Source organism: Hyposmocoma kahamanoa, unplaced genomic scaffold (genome assembly GCF_003589595.1).
Source record: "Hyposmocoma kahamanoa isolate Upper Pololo Valley unplaced genomic scaffold, ASM358959v1 94, whole genome shotgun sequence".
Lineage (NCBI taxonomy): Eukaryota > Metazoa > Arthropoda > Insecta > Lepidoptera > Cosmopterigidae > Hyposmocoma > Hyposmocoma kahamanoa.
In genome coordinates this window covers 10,495,811-10,519,964 of record NW_020654878.1, presented here as the reverse complement: position 1 = coordinate 10,519,964, position 24,154 = coordinate 10,495,811, and the positions used below count along the sequence as shown (strand labels likewise).

At 36.9% G+C, this 24,154-nt stretch overlaps 1 protein-coding gene across 1 annotated transcript in view; it reads right to left on the bottom strand.

The window, feature by feature from the left end:
• Positions 1-367: 367 nt before the first annotated feature.
• LOC113238001 overlaps positions 368-24,154 on the bottom strand; it is a 40,650-nt gene continuing 16,863 nt past the window's right edge. Inside the window, exons 12-23 of the mRNA XM_026474719.1 lie at positions 22,743-22,881; positions 16,460-16,586; positions 16,103-16,336; positions 13,732-14,662; positions 13,070-13,261; positions 11,539-11,677; positions 10,553-10,689; positions 10,365-10,388; positions 10,075-10,245; positions 8,231-8,686; positions 4,003-4,298; positions 368-2,185 (exon numbers count right to left, since the gene is read on the bottom strand). Of these exons, the coding sequence (XP_026330504.1) occupies positions 427-2,185; positions 4,003-4,298; positions 8,231-8,686; positions 10,075-10,245; positions 10,365-10,388; positions 10,553-10,689; positions 11,539-11,677; positions 13,070-13,261; positions 13,732-14,662; positions 16,103-16,336; positions 16,460-16,586; positions 22,743-22,881 (4,605 nt within the window). The 3' untranslated portion in view covers positions 368-426. The remainder of the gene's footprint in view (positions 2,186-4,002; positions 4,299-8,230; positions 8,687-10,074; positions 10,246-10,364; positions 10,389-10,552; positions 10,690-11,538; positions 11,678-13,069; positions 13,262-13,731; positions 14,663-16,102; positions 16,337-16,459; positions 16,587-22,742; positions 22,882-24,154) is intronic.

Genomic DNA, 24,154 nt, shown 5'->3' with positions numbered 1-24,154 from the left:
CACCGTTACGTATACATACTACGTTTACGTAGTGCATGCCGTAAAGGTATTCATATAATTCATAGAGATAAAAACGGGGCAAAATAGATTCTAATTTGAAATACGAATATAAAGTTCAAAATTTGCCGTGTGTTCCTTCGTTCACCGGCACTGATATGGATGTTAGTCAAAAAGGTCCATTATCGTAACTCTTAGCCGGCCGTTAAGACCGGTTAAGACGGGCTAAAGACGGATTATTTTTGAACCCTAAAATGGTGATCACAAGTAATAAGTACTTGCAAAATTCCGCCCAGTTCCAAATTGAACTGTTCAACCTTTCAAGTCAATTCACATTGACGAGACGACGCCACATATTTTTCAAATACGATAATGATCACATGATTGATATAGTGAAGAATAGAAACACAAAAAATCGTTACACACTGTTTATTTAGTTTTTTCAGTTAGTGTTATACTTGCAGTATACAAATGAAATTGTTGCCCATGTGAACGTAAATTTAATGTCATTGTTATGCAATAAATGAGCCTGTTTAAGCTTTCACATTTTAACATATATGCAGACCCTGTGTAAGGGCCAAATACCGGAGGACCACGGGTTTGACAATCAAACATGTAATATGAGCCGGTTTGTTTACCAAAAGCTAAATTTTTGCTCGGGCTTGTCAAAATACCCATAGTGTTCTTTTCAAAAAATAAGCTCAAAGCCTTGCTTAAATTAAAACGATCTGGAAGAGTATTATACACAAATCCAAATATGACTTTCTCAAACGTCGCAGTGAATTGGTATGGATAAAAATCATCAAATGAGCCTGCATAGTCCTCAACAGTTAACTCATGGTTTGGCTGTTTCTGTAACTTATGTGCAATAGTGGTATGGTACTTATCGCCGGCTATAACAATCCCATCAAGGAAACTTCCCGTCCACACTGCCAGGTCGCACGCTTGGACCATCACCAAAGCAATAACACAGGTAGCTAAATACTGTTTGCCTTGGTTTTCTGGTTTGAACCTTTCGTCCATCGGATGTAGCGTACCCCAGACCGAATACAAGTCGCCTGGGAATTCAATGTCCCAGTCGAGCCACAAAGATTTTGGAGTGTTTCGCATATGCCCTAAATCGTTCACAGGACTCGTGCGGGTCCACACAGGATCTATGTTCAGCCAATACATTTTCTCATTCACAATTCGTCGAGGTCTTTTTAAAGGTTTTAAGTATCTTGTGTTTGGATTTTCATCTGGTTTGAACAGAGGACTAAGCTTATAATTGAACGCTGCATGTCTTGGAGCATTTTTTACCGAGGTCAATTCAAACGTGTAAAATTCTGGACTGTTTACGTTAGTTTTTATGAGACACTTAATTTTAATTATCAATTCATCCAACGTACGAAACAATGTCCATGATGCTACGTTTTTCGCTTCTTCGCTATGTACCCTTGACTTCTCTGAATCTGAAACCTCAGTGTCGTGCTTACCATTTCTGTTTTTGTTGGAGGGGTTTTGAGAGTTGCTTCCGTATGGATCGAAAAGATGATAGTAACCACCACTCTGACAGACGACCAAGGTACACTCAGAGAATCGAATCATTACATAGCGAAGCCTTCTTAATACAGCTTTCATATATTGCTCTAACGTTTTTTCAGAATTTTCGTTAATGACAATAATTTTTTTAATGTTTACATTAATGAATTTGCCATCCAATATGACATTTTTAATTACCCTCTTCTCACAGATACCGCAGTTCGTAGACTTGTCCATAATTTCTTGACCTTTCTCAAGACAACTGTCCACCATGAAATGATCCCACGTCCTCAGAGGATGCATGGCAGCCAACAACATAGCAACTAAACCAACGAAATGACATTCTTTCACATCATTACTTGAACTTCGGTCTTTTAAAGCGGTAGTGCCTTCAATTTTATAAAGGCCATTATAGTTTTGGTAACCAACAGCTGGCTCACTCTTCTTCCGGTCAAGAGGAACGGTGGATGATTTTTTCTTGCTTTCTCGGCTTGTCTGATCGCTAGGATCGATTGTTAACTTGCTTTTCTTTTCTGTTGCCTCGCGTTTATCATAGTCGTAGTCGTCTGGCAATTTATACCGAGGTTCTGGTAGAAGTCTCCTTACCAAGATACGGCTTAATATAAAGTGCTCGTCATTGTGAACCCCATCTTTGTTGTATACGATTCTGCAACAAAATATTATGTGTATGTTAAGTATGTTTATATTAGGTAATATTTCTTTTATACCATATAAATTAACTATTAAAATTTTGGTTTATCATTACTTGTTATTTTTGTTTTAAGTGTAGCACCAACCTATTGTTTCTTTTTCTGTTTGGTCAACAGTGAACAGGTCAGAGAATGCCTTATGGCATTAATTCCGCAATTTGTACTATACTGTATTGTGCAAAAAAGTTAATTTTTTAATTATTTTTTATAATATAAAATGACGGGACGAACAAGTCGTGCGCCTGATGGTAAGCTACACGCCTATCCATGGCAGTTGCAGTGCCACTTGGAGCTTTAAATCGCAAAGACCTGAGGGGCACTGCCAATGCGCCCGTCATCCTGAGACATAAGTTGACAAGTCCCATGTCCCTGTAATTTCACCAGCACCCTTACCCTTCAAAACCGGAACCCAGTAATGCTGACATTACTGCTTGGCGGCAGAAATAGATAAGGGGCGGTACTTCCCTGGACGAACTCTTTCACAAGGAGCTCTACTGCTACTAAAAATAAATAAATATTGTGTGAAAGATGACATGGATAAGAAAGGTGTGAGTACAGAAATAACCGCTGATAGGGGAGAGTGGAAGAAAAATACATCTTGTACCGACCCCATCTTGAGTGAGATAAGAACAGGAAGAAGAAGTTTGTTATTATGAGGACAAACGCACACCGCATTTTAATTTTCTCATCAATTTACTCAGGTTAGAATTAAAGACGTTCACCAAAGCCCAAAAAGCGATGTACAGCCGATTGGGATGGCGATGGCCGAAAAGAAGACCGAGGAAGAGGCCCAAACCACCTCCACTCCCACCAGATCCTTTCATTGTAGATAACACGTTGTTGAAAAGTATTGAGGTACCTGCTCTCATCCATAAATCTATTACCTACGAGGGTACATAAAATTCGGTCAGCGAGCTATGGGGTGACCTATGCACGGAATTTCTCTGAAGGACAAGATACGAAATGAGACAGACAACCAGTCATCTATATAGCTGGTAGAATAACAAGTGGCGATTGGTTGGCCATATATGTCGAACAACCGATAACCGAATGGGGAAGCGAGTTCTTGAGTGGAGACTACGGCTCGACAAACGTAGTGTAGAACGTCCTCATCAGTAGCGGCAGCAGATGTTTTGATATTCTGCTCTTCAATAATGAGCTTTACACATACACTCTATATGGCGTGATACAGTAATCGTGTGCGATTAGCGCTCTTTACACAGTCACTCTATAACGCGTGATCAGTAGCGTACAGGATTTCGTGCGGGAAAGTCTATACGCACAATCGTGCGCGATCACCTGTTTGATTTTTTTTTAAGCTAACGTTCTTACGCGCGCGATTGCTCGTGTTCGTTTTTGTTACAACGGCAAGAGCGTCTGTGTAAAGGCTAATATAGCGCAGGATAGAGGGTATTCCCTTAAAAATATAGCTAATGTTTTAGCTATATTTTTAAGGGAATACCCACCAACTATAGTAAACCAACAATAATTTTAATGATTACTGTGTTTGACTAAAGGTAAAAAGATAATGGACAGTTGGTAAGTTCACAAGTTACATAAATTATCTAAAACTCTTGCAAAACTGGCAAATAATTAAATAAAATTGATTATAAAATTAAAATATTTATGTGTTTGGGTCATTGATGAAAAGCTGATAAAAGCAATTGGACAAAATTGTATAAGTTTGTGTCAACCCACATATACGGATATAAGCGTCAAATCCACTACGTGTTACAGACTTCATAATCATAGTGATTATTAAGAAAATAAGTACCTGCAAGCTAGGTCATGTAAAGTCTTGAAACGCATCAAAGTTGCTTTCCCGTTTGGGTTGTTTCCTTTGCCGTCTGATGCTTGTACACTGTTCCGTGATATTTCTCTTAGACCCATAGGATTGCAAGGGCTTGCGTCGTAGAGATAGAATACTCCATTTCTTACGAAAAACGCGCAACTGTAATTCGGCGTGGTAAGAATACCGCGATCGTACTTCGGGAAAAATTTGGTGTCCAATACATTTTCGAGTTTCCATGTAGGCCCTTCACCTGCTACATCGATGCTGGCGTGATAGGCCTGAAAAAAGTTTTTAATACATTACATATATCTATATGTAATGTAATGTATTAAAGTATTATATATCAACAGAAGAATTATAATAAAAAGTACAAACTGTGGAAAATGCATGTTCCTACCAGAGCAGAAATAGGACCAATTTTCGATATCATAACTCATCACCCAATAATATTTTTGTACCTAGTGATAATCAATCGAATCCGGGCTTGTACCTAGGAGTTTTTCGGAATTTATGCGTGAAATTTAATTTGAAATTTACCATGAGGTTTCGGTGAACAAAATATCCTAAGGAAACCTGCACACATTTGGAAAGCAATTTACTATACGGCTAATTATATAAACTATATGGCTAATTATATTAATAATATATTAATTTTAGATTTTCGCCTTCTAAGGCCTTAAAGATTAATTTAGATTTTCTAAATGGTAGAGGCGGTATTCCCCGGCAATGGCACTGACGGCCGGAATCAGGAACTCTGGTTCAGGAAACGGCGTATAATACGTGTTGTAACGAGCAGGACCGCCTTCTGCAATTGAGCTGGAAGCGACATGTTACAGAAATCCAACCGCATCAAGCTGCTAGCGAGGCTGATTGGAATTAACCCGTTTGCGGACAAAACAATTGGGATTACTTCAATGTAGGCCACATCAAACATGTCGGTGATATCGTGCGCCAGATTGAGATACTTCTGACGTTTCTTGGTTTCAGTTTTCACGAAACACTCGTCATGCGGGACAGTAAAATCCACATGAAATACCCTCGGCTGCGATCGATCCAATATTTATTTATTTATTGAAGGACATCCAACAACATGCAATTCAAACTTAAAAATCTATTTTACATGACCAGTATATAATGCAAATTACAGGATATCACAGAAGCTTAAAAAAATAACATGACGTGACAAAGAGTGCTCATGATTTAACAATTAAGTTCAACATAAATAAGTATATTACAAATTAGTACCTAGGTCCAATTTACAGTGTCGTAATAAAAAAGGCAGAATTATTAAAAAGTTTACATTAAAATAATAATAATAATAAATGTTGCAAATAGAAGGTAAAATTTTAAAATTATCGTGATAGGGGAAAAAACTCATATGTCTCAAGCTGAGGGTGGACAAATTACTCCATTAATTCGTCGCAAAGATGTCAATGCTACTGAAAAACTTATTGTACTTAGTTGTAAGGCGCGAAACGATCTCATTCTGGCCATAATTCGTACGACTTGGTGAAACGTAGAATATTTTATGAAGTGGGTTACGACGGCGACTATAGGGCACTACAAGACCAAACAGGGAAACAAGGGAAGGGCTGTCTAGGCGAGTATTATCAACATCGTGTAGGAAGGCCATATCTAGCAGCTGTCCCTTATATCTATCACAATATCAGGCTTATTCGCAAGAGTAGCCCTTCTGATAATGGAGCGGTCCCAATAGCTTTTGGTGCGATCGTTTTCGAGTACTTGTAATACGGCATCCTCTGTTGTATTTCACTAGTCCGTATTTCAAAGTAAGCTCTTGATATAATATTTTGGTTTCCTGATGGTGTCTGTGCAAGTACCTACTCAGTATTAGCAAGAGCGGAACAACCAGAAACAATATGCCTAAGCGAGCTTATAAGCTATGGGACAGTGACTTTCACCATTCCGTAAGTCTTTATTCTTATAATGGATGGCCTCTTGGCCATCCTGCTAAATCCATTTCTGTTGACTGCCATTTCAAAATTTTCAAACAAGTATGTGATATCTTTATAGTACTCTATATACTGGTATATGACGAAATATTAATTCACAAAATTGCAACATTTATAATTGCTAATTTACTTCAAAATTAGCTATGAAAGTTGATATTAAGCTAGCTATGAAATATTAGCTATAATAACTTATAAACATTTGAAAGCATTGGAAAATATTATTGAAATGACGAACGGGCGTCATTGGTCCATTGTGAAAAAACGCTCTGTTAGATAACCATGGTTAAAAAATTACGATTATCCTAAATAACGTTCAAACTAATATTCAGACACTTGGTTTCCTGTCATTATAAGGCTTTCAGCGCAAAAGTGGTGTAACACATTTAAATTTTTATTGAATTGATATTCAATTTTTTTTTTTATGTGAAATTACTCCACTAGTTTGTTATAATTATTAATACAAAGGTGTAACACATGTTACTAAAATACATAATTATATTGTAATTGGATGCTAATGTCGCGTATAAAAAAAAATAGTAAATATTTTTTATACATGAAAAAAGCATCCAAATATAAAATAATTATGTACTTTTTTATGATACCAAGTGACGGGAAGAATAACTTTAGTATTCATTTAAAGTAATATTGTAGAAAAAAATTCATGTTGTTTAAGGTGGTTTTCCACTGGCGAGACGAGACGAGGATTGAAATTTTATGGCAAAATTTCATTTCTCTCCCCGCGCATCTTTGGTGGAAATGGTCTGGATTGAAGAGAATGGGCGAGGCGAGAATTGAAAAAATATTTGTTGATGTAATATTGAACTGTATTCCTGCCTACATAGAGTATTATACATAGGGCGCACTATATAAGTTTCCGGAGCTGGCCACTTACATAAACAATATTTAAAAAGTAATTACAACATTTGAAAATGGAACTGTCACTTGTTTTTACATAGTGTTTAGAAATTGGTTGTCCACATCACTATGGATTTAAGTCGTGAAAATTTTCGTAGTATGATTTTCTACGACTTTAAGTGTAATTGAACAGGTCAGCGGAGCTTCGCTCGGCTTCAAACTGCTTTTAGCGATGAAGCACCATGCAAGACGATTATTTATAGCTAATTTGCAGAATTCAAACGCAGTCGTGTGAATCTCAGTGACGAATTTCGTGTCCACTGCTGTGAACAACAAAACATCGATGCTGTGCACCGTATGATCAAAATAGACAGGCATATGACATACCATTAAATCTTTAGGCAATAATACTACACAAACATTTGGATGTGAAATAGCTGTGCTCTCGGTGGATCCCACATAATTTGACTGAGGCTCAAAAAACGGATCGCGTCATTAGGTGCAATGCCATGCCTACCAGATTCAACGAAGGGACGTCAAATGTTGTGTGAGACATATTAACAGGTGACGAAACATGAATTTATAGTTACGATCCCGAAACAAAGCAGCAATCGAGCGTATGGGTCTTTCGAGATGAACCGAAACTAACCAAAGTGGCGCGCGTGCAAAGTGCCTCTAAGCTGATGATTCGTCTTTTTTAAATAAAACTGGACACGTGGCTACTGTTGCTTTGGAGAATCGTTGTACCGTAAATAGTGACACGGTACACGACCATTTGTTTGCCGGAAGTTATTGACAAACTCCGAAAAATAACCGTAAACCTTATGACTTTTATTTATTTCCAAAAATCAAGAATCAGTTACGCGGTCAACGATTTTCATCACTTGAAACGGCTGTCGAAGAGTATGAAAAATATGTTTCAGAGATTGTCACGGAGGAGTGGCATAAATGTTTTCAAAATTGGTTCATTCCTATGAAAAGGTGCATTAACGCTAACGGAGAATATTTTGAGAAAAAATAAATTAATTTCTGACCATTTGTAGTATTTTTATCTTATTCATTCCGGAAACTTATAGTGCGCCCCACGTACTCTGCAACGGAAACACGATTTCTCGCGAGACCCCGCGATGATCATTAATATCAATCGCGAGATTGTGGAGCTTACATACGTACGTTTTGAGATTTAAAAAAAGGTGGCTTCGATCCTTCTTCCCTTAACATAACATGTAACCAAAAATCTCGCGCGAGGTCGCGTTATTTTTGGTGGAAATAGGCCGGCAAGACTTCTATTCTCGTCTCGCCTCGTTTCGTCACGCCTCACCCTAAAACTACCAATACACCACTTTTGCGCTGATAGGCTCAATTAAGTAATTATTCAGTACCTGATGTCCAACGGCAATCTTTGGTATTACATGCATTGGAGCAAGCTGAAATTTTTCTTTCTTGTTTTTATGTAATTTCAAAGCGCCATCAATGATAAAGTCCACAATTCCGTTCGTCCAGGTATTTATAGAATACTTGTACGATGTAATTATAGCCATTATGGCGGCAAAAGGCAGGATTTCGGTGGCATCTGATTCGGGTATGGCTGTACTTCCATGAATAATCTGTGTTGAATTGGGCAAAGTTTTGAAGTTACTGGGTTTAAGAAATTCTTCTGATGGTGTCCCTACTACTTCTTCTAACGGAGTTTCGTGGAGGAGTGGAGTCATTTTTTTACGCATTTGCCGCAACTTATGACGCCTGCGGGCGTCTTCTGTGAGTAAGATAAACCGTTTCACGCTATCAGGCTCCTGCATCTCCATCTCGTCTTCAATGCCGTCACGTGCCGGAGCGAGCTGGAAAATTTAAACGTAGAATGTCAGAATCTGGTCCACTAGGATTCGATTCCAAACAAGAAGTCTGAAGTAGTGTACAAAAAATAAAAAGAATCATCTTAGTACATTCAGGCATAGCCTTGACAGCACAAATTTGCTACATAAGGGCTATATCTTAGAATAATAACGCAGGCTATATATATTTTATCCGACCATTTCTAGAGTAGAAGCGCTGCAGCGGTGCGCGCGTACTGTTGGACAATTTTCCGAAAACTTCAAACAGAGGAAATCTTTCCGGAAAAAGTGGAAAAATATAATTCGAAGTCTCACATTATGTTACACATTTGATATATCTCATAAAGTTTAAATTAGCGTGAAGCAAGTTAAGAGTAAAACGGGATTTAAAATGATTAATCCTAGATTTAAGAGAACTCTATAATAACTCCATCGTTTCTGTTGAGTATCTTCATCTTTTCACAGGTTCACAAGGTTTCAGAAACGCACGTTTGTACCGCTGCTGAAGTCGCCGTGTGTAATCGCTCTTATTCCTTTTTAGGCATGTAGCAAAATATAACAATATAACATATTATGCCTTCCACATAAAAAAATATTTGCAGTAAAGTAAAATAACATTAAAGCGATAACAATTACATAGATCTAACAATTGATATTCTTTATCTTTTCATTATTAACATCGAGTATGTAACCAGAAATAGAGATAAATAAGTAAGTAATAAATAAATAAGGGCCCTATTTCCTGGTAACATATTAGCGATACAGCTCTTATAAATATCAACTCTCGTTTGCACTAAAATATAGCCTGGCCAACTACTGACCTGTGTGTACGTCTCCGTATATTCCAAAAAATATTCTGTATTTATTGTAATAAAGATAATATCTCTAACAATGCCGTGCTGATCTATTCGGTGGTGTGGGAAAAACAGCAAAATATCTAATTACTAAACAAACGGAATCACATTTCATCGGTAATTAAATATATAATATTTAATTTTGCAATTTTCGTCCATTATAGCAAAGTTCAAGTTAACTGGTCAATTTGAAGTGAATCAGTTAACGACACCAATTGACGACACCCGTCAATTGTTTCGAACTCGGGCTAGCCAATCGGAGCGCAGTTGTCACAGTAATGATATGGCAGAATAGTTTTCAAACCAATTAGACGACATTTCGTCACTATCTCTGGTTACATACTCGATGATTATTAGTAACGTCATTATACCGACTCAAGAACACATTCAAAACTACACGTGTGTTGTTCGTATAAACTCTTGTTAATGCACCTATAACCATATTATAACACTACACATTTTTATACGCTGTCGATACTATGTGAATTACATAGAGTTCAGGCAACTATTTTTTTTCCTAATAAGGACAAAATGACAAACCGCCACTTCAGTGTCGGAAGGCTGCGGTGAGGGAGGCGGAGGTGCGAGCGGCGGAGGCAGCTCCTCGGCCTTCCTCCTGGCCTCTTCCTCTTCTAACTTTTTCCTTTTCATCTCTTCTTTCTTTTCTTTAAGGGCTTCTTCGTCCAATTCTTCTTCTACCTTTTCCTCCTCCTAATGTTCAAAATTAACTCTATATTAAATGCATCCACGAAAAAGAAATCATATTCATTAAAAAGCTCTTATAAGAAATGCAAGTAGTCATTTATTTTATAATGTAAAATAGCGCTTACCTCTGGCAATCCTCCTTCCGGTATCTTAAACAATAAAATTTTTTATGAAATTAAAAATTGTTCAAATAAACGGTTGGGCGTTTTGTAAAGCAATTTGTAAAGTGCCTTTACTAAAGCATAATACTAGTCTAAAGCGAGTAAATATCTGCTAGAACTATATATCTTTATATAAACATTTTAAGTCATACTGGGGGCGGTGGTGGAGTGGGAGGCGGCGTCGGCTCCCGCGAGGGATCGAGGTCGGGTATCTCGTTGGACTTGTCCCGAGTCTTGGGCCAAGGAGGAACTACCTGCGTCACCGACACCGTCGGAGAATCCAAGTTTGCTGTATCAAATATAAAGCAATATCCGATGTAAACGTATTTCATACACTTGATTTAATTGTAAACTATACGACAGTTATACTAAAGGGGCTGGGATACAGTCGGAATACCTGTCTTAATTTTTTTTTCACTTCTCATGCTCTTAAAGTTCGTATTTATGTTGGGTGTAGGCTGCATAAAATAGGATTTTATGCTCTAGTGCATAAAATAGGATTTAATGCTCAAGTGCATAAAATAACAAAACCATCACGATAACACAAACGTGTAATTGTTGTAATTTTACATTCAATTTTAATTAAATAATCGTTTATTTGTAATATTGCTGATTAATTTCATCGCAAATCGAAAAGTACACAGAGTGTATAACTCGTTCATAAAACCCATTACTCGACTTAAGTATCCATATACTCGTCTTGGGTAAGATGACGCATTTCACGCACTTGTTGTACAATCTACTATTAATTACAAAGGAGTACTTTTAGTACTCACGTTAAAAACTGTCAAAAAATATTTTAGTTTTTATTTCTACTGTCTATTATAGTATATATTAATATCAACACGGAGTAAGTATATAGGTACTTATACATATAAGCTGTAGCATATGCTAGTGATGAGTAATTGTCTGAAAATATCGAAGTGGTTGTAATTTTTTAAATATATTTCCAAAAATACTTTAGTCGTTTCTGAAAAAATTATGAAAAGATTAATATATAGGTACAAAGATTTAGAAGTATGTATTTTCTGACAAATACGATTTTTTCAAAATATAAAATTTTTCCAAGATGCATCGTTATTATAATCAGACGTGAAAATCGTCTCGGAATTGAAATTTGCAAAAAGTCATTAATCACCGGAAACTTTTTCTGCTTCGTCTCCTCCCGTCTCTTCCACTGGCGATTTCTTGTATCTCATCGGAATGGGCGGTACAAATTCTTCTTGGATGCTATCCACCAAGGAGATTATGTCCCCCATTTGCTCCTCATCGAGAATCTATGCAAAAATATTGTATATTCATATAAATCTATTTTATTCATTCTTGCTTCTAATTTATATCCTACATTCTTAATTGATTTTAATCATGTTATTTAAAAATCATAGATCGAAACAACCTGACAGAGCTAAACAGGTCTTCACCATGTATTTGTCATCCAAGTATGTAGAATATTTTATTAGAATTATAATAAATAATCTTTAGCTTTTGTTTTTGTTCAACTATAGTTTTAAACCTCGGAAATGGAGTTCGAATATCAGCCGGAATCTCATTACAAAAGCGTACACATTACCCATGAATTTGTGATTTTGTAGACAGTTTTTAGCGCATTTATTTAAATGATCACTTTAAATTTGTAAAAACAGCAGGTAAAAAAGTGTAAACGCTCCTCTTTTTGAACAATTGATTCTCTTTCTCTGAGACATAAAATAAATTAAATCGATGGTTACTTTAATCTGTTCTGAGCTACGCAAAATATGTTTACGTTGTACAAATTAACTTTGATAGATCTTAGTACTTTGATAGTTAGTTTTAGTAGTTATACTAATATTATGTTAATTGTAATATAATTTGACCTGAAAACATGTTCGAAAATGTATGTAAATTGGCTTCTGGCACTCGCCGGCCGCTGCCGCGACAAGCTCGCTGCGCTCGCTCGGCTCGTGCTTCTCTTTCATATACAAACCTAACCTACTAAATGGAGGGCGTAACCAAGCAACCAAGATTTATCAGGAGATCCGTATCAAAAGATATACTGGTTATAAATGTCATCAATCAAAAGAAAAGCCCAATAATAAAAAAAGAGGATCAAATATTATTTTTGAACACCAAATATTAATTTAGTATGCTTAAACACAATGATAGTGTGTCCTTGAATGGAGTTCATTTATAATTTATCGGTAGATCAACGAGTATAGATGGAACAATTAATATATGCACATAATAACCATAAAAAACATGGTTATTTTTAAAAAAAGTGCACATTTACATATAGAACAATTACATCTTTTAGGATCAAATAATATTATTTCGGTTTTCTTTCCTCATATTAGGGTAATATTGTCGTATCACTATTTTTCATGGAAAATGTGCGGTTAGCCACACCACAATGGTGACGTGAAATTACTTGACCAGAGTATCATTGTGCCCAGAATTAAATGCCTTACAAATACACAAATAGCATCAAGTGAATCTTCGTAAACATTAAATATATAGTTATAAGATTTTTTTTCAAATATTTTACTGGCTGTCAGTAATATTGAAATAGATTACAATTCTGAATTCCTACCAGATTTAAAAAGAGGAATAACAATGCTTTTTATTTCATGACATCAGTAAATACACCGTTATCGACACATTTGTGAAAAATACATTGACAAATCACCACTAACTCTTGACTTGTCCTTTGATGCTTGAAGTAGTTCGATAGGTAACACGTCTTGAGCAACTTTCCGGTAGCCCAGACCGGTGCCGCCATCACCAATCATCTCTGCGCGCATCGAGATGACGGGTAGCACCTTTCTTTTAAACTTTTTACCCTTGTCCTTGTGGTCTGTGTCACTCAGCGTACATTTTATTTGAGTCTATAACATAAACGGCTGAAAATTACTTCCCATTTGTCAGCTGGGAACTAAATTAAAGATAACACGCACATACGCATACCTACACTTCTTACTTTCTCACCTATTAGGCGTGACAGTAAATCGTTCATTATACAATTGACCTAAACGGTGATAACTATGTGCAGTAACAAAAAAAAACGCTAGTGTAAATTAGCAGTCCAATGTGAAACGCAAGAACGGAGGTGGGCATCGTTTCGGAGAGGGAACTTGCACGTTTTAACTTACTACCACATACAGATTTGAAGAAGAAATGTCAGATAGTACAACAAAAATTTAAACGATAGTTTTTGATACATTTATTGTTTTGTAAAAAGTACCTAATGGAACAACACTTGTTGTTAATGATGTTAATAATAAACTCATGCGAGGTTGTTAGTGTTTTATAATAACTCTGTACAAAATATTACACATACAACACTTCACAGACTAACCTTAGGAAATTTCTTTTTAACCTTTAACACTTTGAATGCGTGAATGGAAAATAGAGTCGTCTCCGGCAAATAGTCCCAGATATCTGCGAATACCTCTGCCATCGTATCCGTAGTAAGTAACATCATACAACATGCCTTGCCATATTTTGGGTTTTGAGCCCTTTCACCATCATTTGTCCGCGGATATGGATCGAACATATAGAACATATCCTTTTGTCTCCACACGGCTATTTTATAACCACTAAAGTCCAAAATACCGCTATTATATTCATTTTTAAAGAACTCCTGTAAACCGGTTCTAATGTTAAATATACACTCCTTCGTTGTAAACAATTGTCCTTTCACCCTGTCTCTATAAATAATAATCTCGCAACTATATGGCCCAAGAAGGATCTCATTAGGAATATTATCTATTGTCAAATCTACCATTCCTTTTGAGGGGGAAAACTCCAAAAACAGTTTATTTGCTAAAAGCATAATCTTGTCTAGCGTCTTAGAATACCAGGTGTTAGGTGGCGATATTTTCGCATATGTCATAGCTGTTATGGCGATAGGCAGGGATTGGCGGTATTTAGTATCGTCGAAACAACGATCACCTAAATGCATATTAGCGTTAACGATAGCTCGATTCTCGTCAAGAATTCTGTAGCTCATAGAGGCTTTCTCCGCTTGAGTAAGCTCTTTCTCTTCTTCAAAATCTTCGTCCGATTTCTCGTCAACCATTCTGAGGACTTTAATGGGTGCTAGCACATATCTTTGGTCTTCTAGTATACTGCGTGCTAGGAGCAAGTCTGCAACCGCTTGTGCGTCTTTCACGTTTATGAGGGCAGCAGTGCCAGTGGAATAGTTCGATACAGCTTTAGAATTTCTGCCAGCTGGGTCGAAAACGTAAAAGCATACTTTGTCTTTCCAAATTACTAATTTAAGGGCCCTAAAAATAAACGAATGCTTAAGTTGAAAATTTTACATATAATCAGTACAGAGTACTAAAAAAACCGACCTCAAAAGTACGTGGAATTACATATAATTGCCAATTTTTATTGAAATTGGTTATCGGAAAGTGCGCAAACCCGGATTCAACCCTTAGTTCGCCACTACACAGGAGATAGTAAAAATCGGTTCTCACTACTCAAAGTATATTGAGAGAGAAAATGCCTTGAATTAGCAAAATCAACCATTAAAATAATTGCTCATTATAATAAAATTTAGGCGCTATTTAGAAAAATGAATCTTCATGCGTGAACAGCCACCCTTAGAGGTGGATGATTTTCTTCAAAATTAAATGAGACCACTATGGAGGTACCCTCTTTCCAACAAAAAAAGAATAATGAAAATCGGTTCCCAAATACATTATCGCGTAACATACATAAAAAAACATAGTCAAATTGAGAACCTCCTCCTTTTTTGGAAGTCGGTTAAAAAGTAACGAGAGTGGTCAAAGAGGATTCTTTCCAACGAAAAAAGAATCATGGAAATCGGTTCACAAATACCAGAGTTATCGCGTAACATAAAAAAAAAACATACAGTCGAATTGAGAACTTCCTCCTTTTTTTGAAGTCGGTTAAAACTATCACATTACCAATGTGATAGTTTTAACATTAACGACATGAATTATCTCACATATTCAGGACATTGTTTACATAAAGACAAAATCAACTTTCAATATTCAGTTACTATCTTTGAAATCCCTCATGCCCTAACAAAACATGCGTGGGACCAGACCTAAAGTCCAGGTTCTAGGACGTAAATTTTTAATAAAAAGCCATCAGGGTGTCAATTCAGAACCTTACGATAACTCAGTTGTCGACCGATTCGATTTGATATCGTATGACTTCTTTTCTTTTTATTCACAACACGCGAGTCGACCCCAAACTGTCGTATTCGAAACCGAACAGAAATGACGTCACACTCGTACGATTACTCCAACTCCTCGACCGGCAAAGGCTACAAACGTCATTCAGAACACAGTTATCGAATGCAAGTTACCGACCGTCCTTTTGTTTACAAAGCAAGAATGTAATATGGAAATCTTTTATTATTTTAAATAAAGTCTGGATTTTGTTCAATTTTATTAATTTATTTTAATGCGAGACTAATTCACTCCTATATTTTAAGCCCTTAAAAGTCTTACAAATGTATAAAAAAATGATTTTAATTTTTCTTATAATCTATTTCACCGACTAACTTCGTAAACGCTGTTGGATAACGATATCGTATCCGAATCGAACGTTTTACTCAGAATGTTCTGAATAGCTCGGAAAGCGCCCTTCGATAAAATGGAGGCTAATTGATAGCCTGCTCTTGTACTCGACAATACATATATGCGCATGTAAAAATATAATATCCTTATATTGTACAGAATAAGGTATACCTTGACATCATAATAGCAGCTCGGTTTTCTTTAAAAAAAGTTTTAAGACCTCTACATAAATTGTATACTCGAGGGTCGTTGGATAGTGCATAGCCCACAATGTAGGGCTCACCGAGGTACATCAGCATGCGCTTCTGGTTTAATATTAGCGTCTCTTTTTTTCCATACTTTAACACTTCGCACATGCCTTGAACCTCCGCATGGTCGTGCTGTTTGTCTAGTAGTTGTAAGTACCTAAAATGTAAGGAAAGGGTTAAAGTTACAAATGCACTTCTGCCATGTGAACAATGACGCCATAAATCAAAAGAGAAAGAGAGAGACAAAGGTAGTAGTGTTTAATTTTTTAGATTAGATTACCATTGGTCGCCAGCGTCCATGAGATTGTCTACGAGTTTCATAGTCCACTGTTTCGGATGATAGTGGAATGCAAGACAATACGCCATAGCGCTCATTGCTATCGCCTGTTTACCCCTCGATCTACCACCTAAAACACAATACAAATATTCATTATTGCACAAAAGCAAGGTGCAACAAGCTCAAAGCAAGTAGGTACCTATACAGTTAGCGTTGCCAAGCGTCTAAATAAGACGGATATATTTAAGCTTTTTGGGTGCGTGTCATGCCAAATTAGACGGTGTTCGGTTGTTGTATCACTGCTTGAGGTGATCTGCCAAGTCGCAACTTCTTAAGCTGAAACGCCGTCAACGTACGATTCTCAAGGTGGCAAAGAGCCTACCCTTCGGATATCTGACCTCTATAAAACCTGTGAGGTCCTTTCAGTACGGCAGCTGTTAATCCTTCGAACAGCTTTTACCATGCACACACAAATCCCCTATGACTCTAATAAACTGATCACAGACGTAAACACCTGGTCTGTCCTTCAGTTAGTTTTCACTAGTTTTGCGTCGACTAAAAAACTACTTACCGTACCTACACCTACGCACACACTCCCGCATTCTCACAATCACGCAACACGCTCGCGCACGCACTCACGCACAACACACATACATCGTTTCTTGTTATAACTACACTTTATTTTGTAACATGATCGTATTTTTTTAAATAATGTTACTTTCTTTATACACCTAAGAGGGAGTGAGCCTGGTGATCTGTAACACAGGTCCCCAACCTAATACAGACTCCAGCTATCAGTAAGGAACTTTTTATTATACTGACATGAAGTGTAACTACTTATAGACCTTTCTGAGAGAAGCATTTTATATTAAATCATAGTAAAGCATTTTGTATTGTATTGTGACTGTGTTCGACTTTTGCCATGCTTTTTATTTATTTATTTATTTATTTATTTTATTTTATTTTATTTATTGAGGGACAAACAGTTACGCATATAAAAATAATACATATTTTAAAATTAACTTTTACATTTGAGGTTTTATTTATATTCAGTAAACAGTAGACATTTTTGAAATAATGTTATGCAATATGTGTTATTCGTTATATCATAAATATATTTGTTGTACGTGATTCATTGTATAAAGTATAAATAATTTGTGGAGCAACTTTTGAGAAAAATTACGATAATTTTGTTTAAAACAATTGTTATTTCGTTTAGAGTTGATTTAAAATTTAAATTTAGACCACATTTTTGTTAATAAATGAACACTTTCGTTGTACACTGAGTAATTAGCAGAGATCTAGTTTTGATACATGTTTCTAAATTATTTTTGATACTAGTTTTGTTCGACAGTTGTTTTATTTGCAGTGAAATATTTTTTTTGATGTGAAAGTTATTTGAACGATAATGAACATAATTTTATATGTATTAAGTTTTCTGATATCTATCTGTATATATATAAACACTTAAATATTTCCCGAAAAAAGAAACTGATTTATTCAATTTCCCGAAATTGTCCCGAAATCCTGGAAGCTTGCAAATGTACAGCCTGTACCTAAGAAAGGTAGCCATGCCGACCCATCTAATTATCGACCTATCGCAATCACCTCCATACTCTGTAAGACTATGGAGCGTGTATTGAAAAGCCGTCTCCTTGGATACCTCGAAGATAACGATCTCCTCAGTGATCGACAATATGGTTTTCGCCGTGGACGATCTACTGGGGATCTTCTTGCGTACGCCACACATTTATGGAGCGAGGCTGTCGAGAAACGCGGTGAATCGCTTGCCGTGTCTCTCGACATATCAAAGGCCTTTGATAGGGTTTGGCATGATAGCCTGTTAAACAAGCTTCCAGCTTACGGAATTCCTGTTGGCTTTTGCACATGGATAGGCGATTTTCTGAAGGATAGGTCAATCCGTGTAGTTGTAGATGGTTACTCGTCTGCTCCTCATGGTATAAATGCCGGTGTACCTCAGGGATCTGTCCTCTCCGCCACTCTATTCTTGCTGCATATCAACGACCTGCTGCTGATGCCCGGTATCTTTGGGTACGCAGACGACAGCACAGTGGCGGTGAGTTATGTGCCAGACGCACAGTGAAGAGATCCGGTGTAAGCGAGAGGCGATGGTCACCCGGTTGAACCTGAGTCTGAAAGCTGCTTCCGACTGGGGAGATGCTAACAGGGTCAGGTTTAATGCGGCTAAAACACAGGCGTGTCTTTTCTCATCAAAACGGAGTCCCCTACACCTTACTCCGACTTTCCGAGGTGTATCCGTGCCGATAAGGGACCACCTTGAGCTACTTGGTCTGGACTTATCATCCAACCTCAACTTTGGGCGATACATCGAGTGCTTGGCAAAAACTGCTGCCAGAAAACTAGGCATACTTTTCAAGGTCAGGCGGTACTTCACACCTGAACAGCTTTTAAATCTGTATAAAGCACAAGTTCGATCCTGTATGGAGTACTGCTGCCACTTTTGGGACGGCTCTGCCCAATACCAGTTAGCTGCCTTGGACTCGGTGGAGCGTAAAGCAAAGAGACTTATTAACAATAATCCTCTTGTGGAGTCGAAGCTCCAAAATCTCGATCATCGCAGAAAAGTAGCCTGCTTGTCGGTTTTCTATCGGATACATTTCGGGGAGTGTGCGCAGGAACTTTTCAATTTGGTTCCGCCCTCACCGTTCCTCCTTCGGTCGACTAGAAGGTCCGGAGCACTCCATTCTTATGTCGTTGATATTCCACCTATTCGCACTAAGCGCTTTGCCTCCTCCTTTCTGATGCGTACGGCAAAGGAATGGAATGCTCTACTGTATCTGTATTTCCCGAAAAGTACAATTTGGGGCTATTCAAGGCTAGAGTGAATAGGCATTTTTTAGGCAAACGCGTCCCATCGTCGGTCACATCGTCGCTTAACATCAGGTGAGATTGTGGCCAAGCGTGTGTCTATTATATATTAAAAAAAAAATTTCATTGTTACTTCTTCATAAGAATTTCTTTCGAAAGAAAACTTTTCGATAAATAACCCTTAAAACCTGGTTTCACATTAACAAAAAAATTATTAAAACTCCGGCCAGCAAATATCCGGCTAAACTGGCTGATCTGTCGGGCTATTTGATCTTAAAATCTGGCAACCTTATTTACAGTCCTACAATGCTTTAGATCAGGGGTTCCCAAACTTATTTTGTCTACTGCCCACTTTGAGAATAAATTATTTTTTAGCGCCCCCATTTTTTCACCTACTTAAAAACCATTATAACTTCAAATTAAATTAATTATTGTGAGCTATATTAGCGGAGATTAAACATTCATTCTAAACGAGACTTTTACTATAACCCGCAAGAATTAACTTGAGACCTGAGCGCAGTAGGTAGTACACAACGGCGCTCAGGTCTCAAGTTAACTATTACGGGCTACACCTGCCAATGAGAATGATTATTGAAACGCAACTTTATAGTATTCAGACAGAATATCTTTTATTCAAAATAAAACAAACATAATCGATTCTAACATAAAAACTAATGTGAAGGATGAATCTGATGCTGTTTAATAAGTTTGTTGATATCAGGTTCCAAATTACTCAAGAACACAAGTCACCACGTTCGGTAACATGCAAACGATTTCTCTTTTTAGTAAGCAGCGTTGTCACAGCACTAAAACCACGTTCACAGAAATATGACGATGGGAATGCTATCAAGAATCGTTGAACGATTGACCACAATCCAGGGTACAATCGCGGGATCTTGGTAGCCATTTTTTAACTTGATTTTTATTTCCTCGTTCGTTGTCAATTCTATAAGTTCTACTTCCAGCTGAGGTGGTATTGCTGTGTTGACATTTGAAAACGGATCCAACACCCAGTCTGGTATTTCCAAGTTCAAAATGTCCTGGTTCGGTTCGGTGGTTCGGTGAAGTCAATGTGGAGGTTTTCTAAATGTTGGCAGTAGGCAAACAAGTCGTCGTTACAGCAGGATACTGATAAATTCCGAAAATTGTGACACTCACGTCTGCCCATTTTCTTTTTGTGCAGAAGCAGTTTTGCTGCGAAAGCAGCAACGACATTTTTTGTTTTAATTAAATTTAGTTCATCGCCTTGCAGTTGGAGATTTATGTCGTTGAACTATTTATACAGGTCTGTCATGTAAGCTATATCATTCTTTGAGGTAATGAGCTTGTTGCGCAATTCTGTATCTTTTGTTTCCAAGAACTCTATCACAGAGTCAAACAGGTTGTAAAATCGAGGCAGACAATCACCTCTTGATAGTCAACGGAGTTCAGTATGAAACAACAAACGGTTGAAATCGTCGTCATTAGTAATACTGATGAAATAATCTATCATTCAAAGAGCTGTTACGGATTTTATTAACTGCTTTGATGACATATTGCAGTGATTGAAATAGTCGTTCACTTAAATTTCTAGCAACCAAATGTTGCCTATGAATAACGCAATGTACAGCAAGGACATCTGGAATTTTATTTTTTAAGTACGCTATGAAGTCTTTATCCCGTCATAGCCGGAGCGCCATCCGTAGCAACTGATATAATATTTTTCAAGGGAATCTCTTTCTCATCACAAAACTTTTCCAATGTATTGAATATGGTTTCGCCTTTTGTATTGTCTCTAAATTTCTAGCAAACAATAGTTCTTCACATATTTTCTCATCTTTAATAAACCTCACGTAAGACAGCAATAATGCTTCATTAGTCGGTAAAGTGGACTCATCGAGCTGAATTGAGAATTGACAAGTCCTCAGATGATTGCACAATGATTCTTCAATGTTTTCAGCCATTTCATCAATTCGTCTTTGCACAGAATTATTACTCAAAGGAATTTTTCGGATAATATCTGCGGCCGGTTTATGAAGCACAGTAGTTATTACTTCCTTTATTGCTGGCAAAATTAACTCCTCTCCGATGTTGTGTGGTTTGCCTAAATGAGCAATTAACAAAGAGATATTGTACTAAGCTCGAAGTCCTTTTTAAGAGTTTTGCTACACTTGGCTGAGTATTATGCTTCTTCTCATGGTCTTGAAAATATGCTACATTCTTGTCTTTCTTATCTGGATGCATTTTATTCAAATGATCTTGCAGTCTTGAAGGCTTCATTGCTTCATTCGAAAATGTTTTTAGACATAGAAGGCACAAAGGCGACGATGGGTTTGTGGGATTTTCAATGAATCCGAATTTAATATATTCCGCACAGTATTGCTGTCTCTTCTTTTTTACTTCCGACATAGTTTTGTTTTGAGAAATACGTAAGTAAGTGTTGAACTTAAGTACTGCTTATCTATTACGCGTGAAACTGCAAATGAAAATAAAATAAATATTACGTTGTTTATATAGGATTGCATAAGCAGCACGCACCGACAGGAATAAGACAAACATGCATAAACTCGTTTATCTCTTCCACGCTCAATTGTACTCAACAAGAAAGAACAAGTATTCTATGAACCAGCCGATTCATACAGGAATGCACAAATCGGGTTATTAAAATAAAACTTGTTAAAACATGAGTGCCCGCAGCCTATTATCTACGAAAATTACCTATCTAGGAATACTAATAACTATTAAAATGCGAAACTGTGTCGCCTTTTTAATTGTTTGTCTACTTTCAATTCGAAACGGAGCGATTGACATAATTTTTATTTTATTTATTCAATAAAACAGGACAGATATATGAACTACACGGAGAGAAATATCGAACCGAGTTAGTTTGAGCAATCTCTTAATATTAGTTGATGTTCACATATTGTAGTCGAGAGTCGAGAGCTCAGTCGGTGTCTAAGGGTCGTATTGTAGAACTCTATTCAATGCTCAAGTCGGGATTGCACTGACAACACAAGCACTGGAAATACGACCCTAATGGCAGGGACTTGAGTATGATTTCGAGTGCTTTAAACCATACTCAAATCCTGACTTGAGCATAGAGTAGAGTTCTAGAATACGACCCTACGAGTCTTCCTAGATGAAATTACAAATCTCCCCCTAAACCTCTACACAAAGCCCCCATGTTTTTGTAGGTCTCATACCGCCCCCCTGTAGGCCTGCAGCGCCCACAATGGGGCGTTATCGCCCACTTTGGGAAAGGCTGCTTTAGATGGCCGTTTGAGCAATTGTTTCGTAAAGCAACGGCCAAAAAATCAGCGCTCTGGTTGAAATCACTGACATCAGACTCTCATCAGATTTTCATAACGCGTAAAATTTTGGTAGAGTGTCAGTTTTATGATGACACTACGACCGCTATGATCCGTTGATCGAAAGTACACTTACGAGGTTTACTTACCAAATTTATCGCTATACATATTGTAAGAGCCGTTGAGGATGCCAAAATGTACATCTCCTGTTAATTCTTTGACACATGGCATCACAGTCAGCGAGTGCGTCCTAAGCGTGTGCTTCGGCAACCTTGGTGGTACTTGAGGCTGAAATTGTTATTGTACAAGCATATAAAATTATTATTGTCTGCAATTAAGAAAGTTCTACAACTTATGTCAAACGGAACCCAATTTCTTTAGTAATTTTTTTTACCAAAAAAAAACTTAAATGATCTAACGTATAGTACATCTCATTAAACGTGTGAAGTAAACGTGCTTTTAAATAAGCACGTTTATCAACTTTATGAATTTAACACAAAGTATACATTTCAAATGCTAAATAGATAGAAAAATAATGGAAAATCTAAAAGATCAACTTCTAGCGCAGCATTTACTTCCGAGCCTTAAATCACACGTAAGGACATATTCATATTTAAGAGTATTGCTTGAGCTCACACACGTCTCGATTAAGATTGAGACGACCTTTAAGATAAAAACAGAGCAGATACTAAATTACTGAACCAAGTAAAACTAGCTTGAAATATAAAACAAACTGAAGTTGGGACAGTCTAAACCTAAATATATGTATGTTTTTAGAAATGTTGACTGTATTTATGTTTTTCTGGATTAGACCCCGAAACATTTCGATAAAATTAATGATATCTGATAGAACTATTATAGATATCAACACTCTTAAAAGCAGTCACAATATACAACAAATACAAAAATAATTTTAAAAGGTTAAAAGCGAAGAAGAAAAAAGAAAAAAATATTTAAAACTCAAGAACTAAAATAATAATAACAATATTAATTGTGTTTTGAATTATTAACCACCCCTTAAAAAATAAAACGGGATCATACAGGTTGAATGGATGGAGAATATAATTAATTGGAACTATCAACAAAAATCTGAGTGACTGTTGAAAAAACAATGATATACAATTTTTTCGTACAATCCCTAACAACGGATCCAACAAGATCTTGAACCTTATACATATAATTAAATGATATGTTTCGTTTTCGGTTACTCCTCTCTTATTTTTAAGGTTATTTACCTAGATCCACGAGGCCCAATAGCGAGTATCAGCTGCATGCTGATTTTGATTCAAATAGGAATCGAACCGATCGAGTAGTCTCGAAATCAGATGGGTTTCCGAGCGAGACGATGAACATGATTCCTACGATTAATAAAAATCTAGCGTGGTAAGTTAAGTAAAGCTCTTATTTAGTTTATTATGACGGCGCGGTTTTGCAGGGGTCTACTTGATAAAAGAGGATGATAATCCTCGCACTCATGCGCTGTTCACGTTATATTATAAAAATAGCATACCACATATTTGTGCTCAGAATAATGCTCTTGTGCCAGATAACTACCTATAAA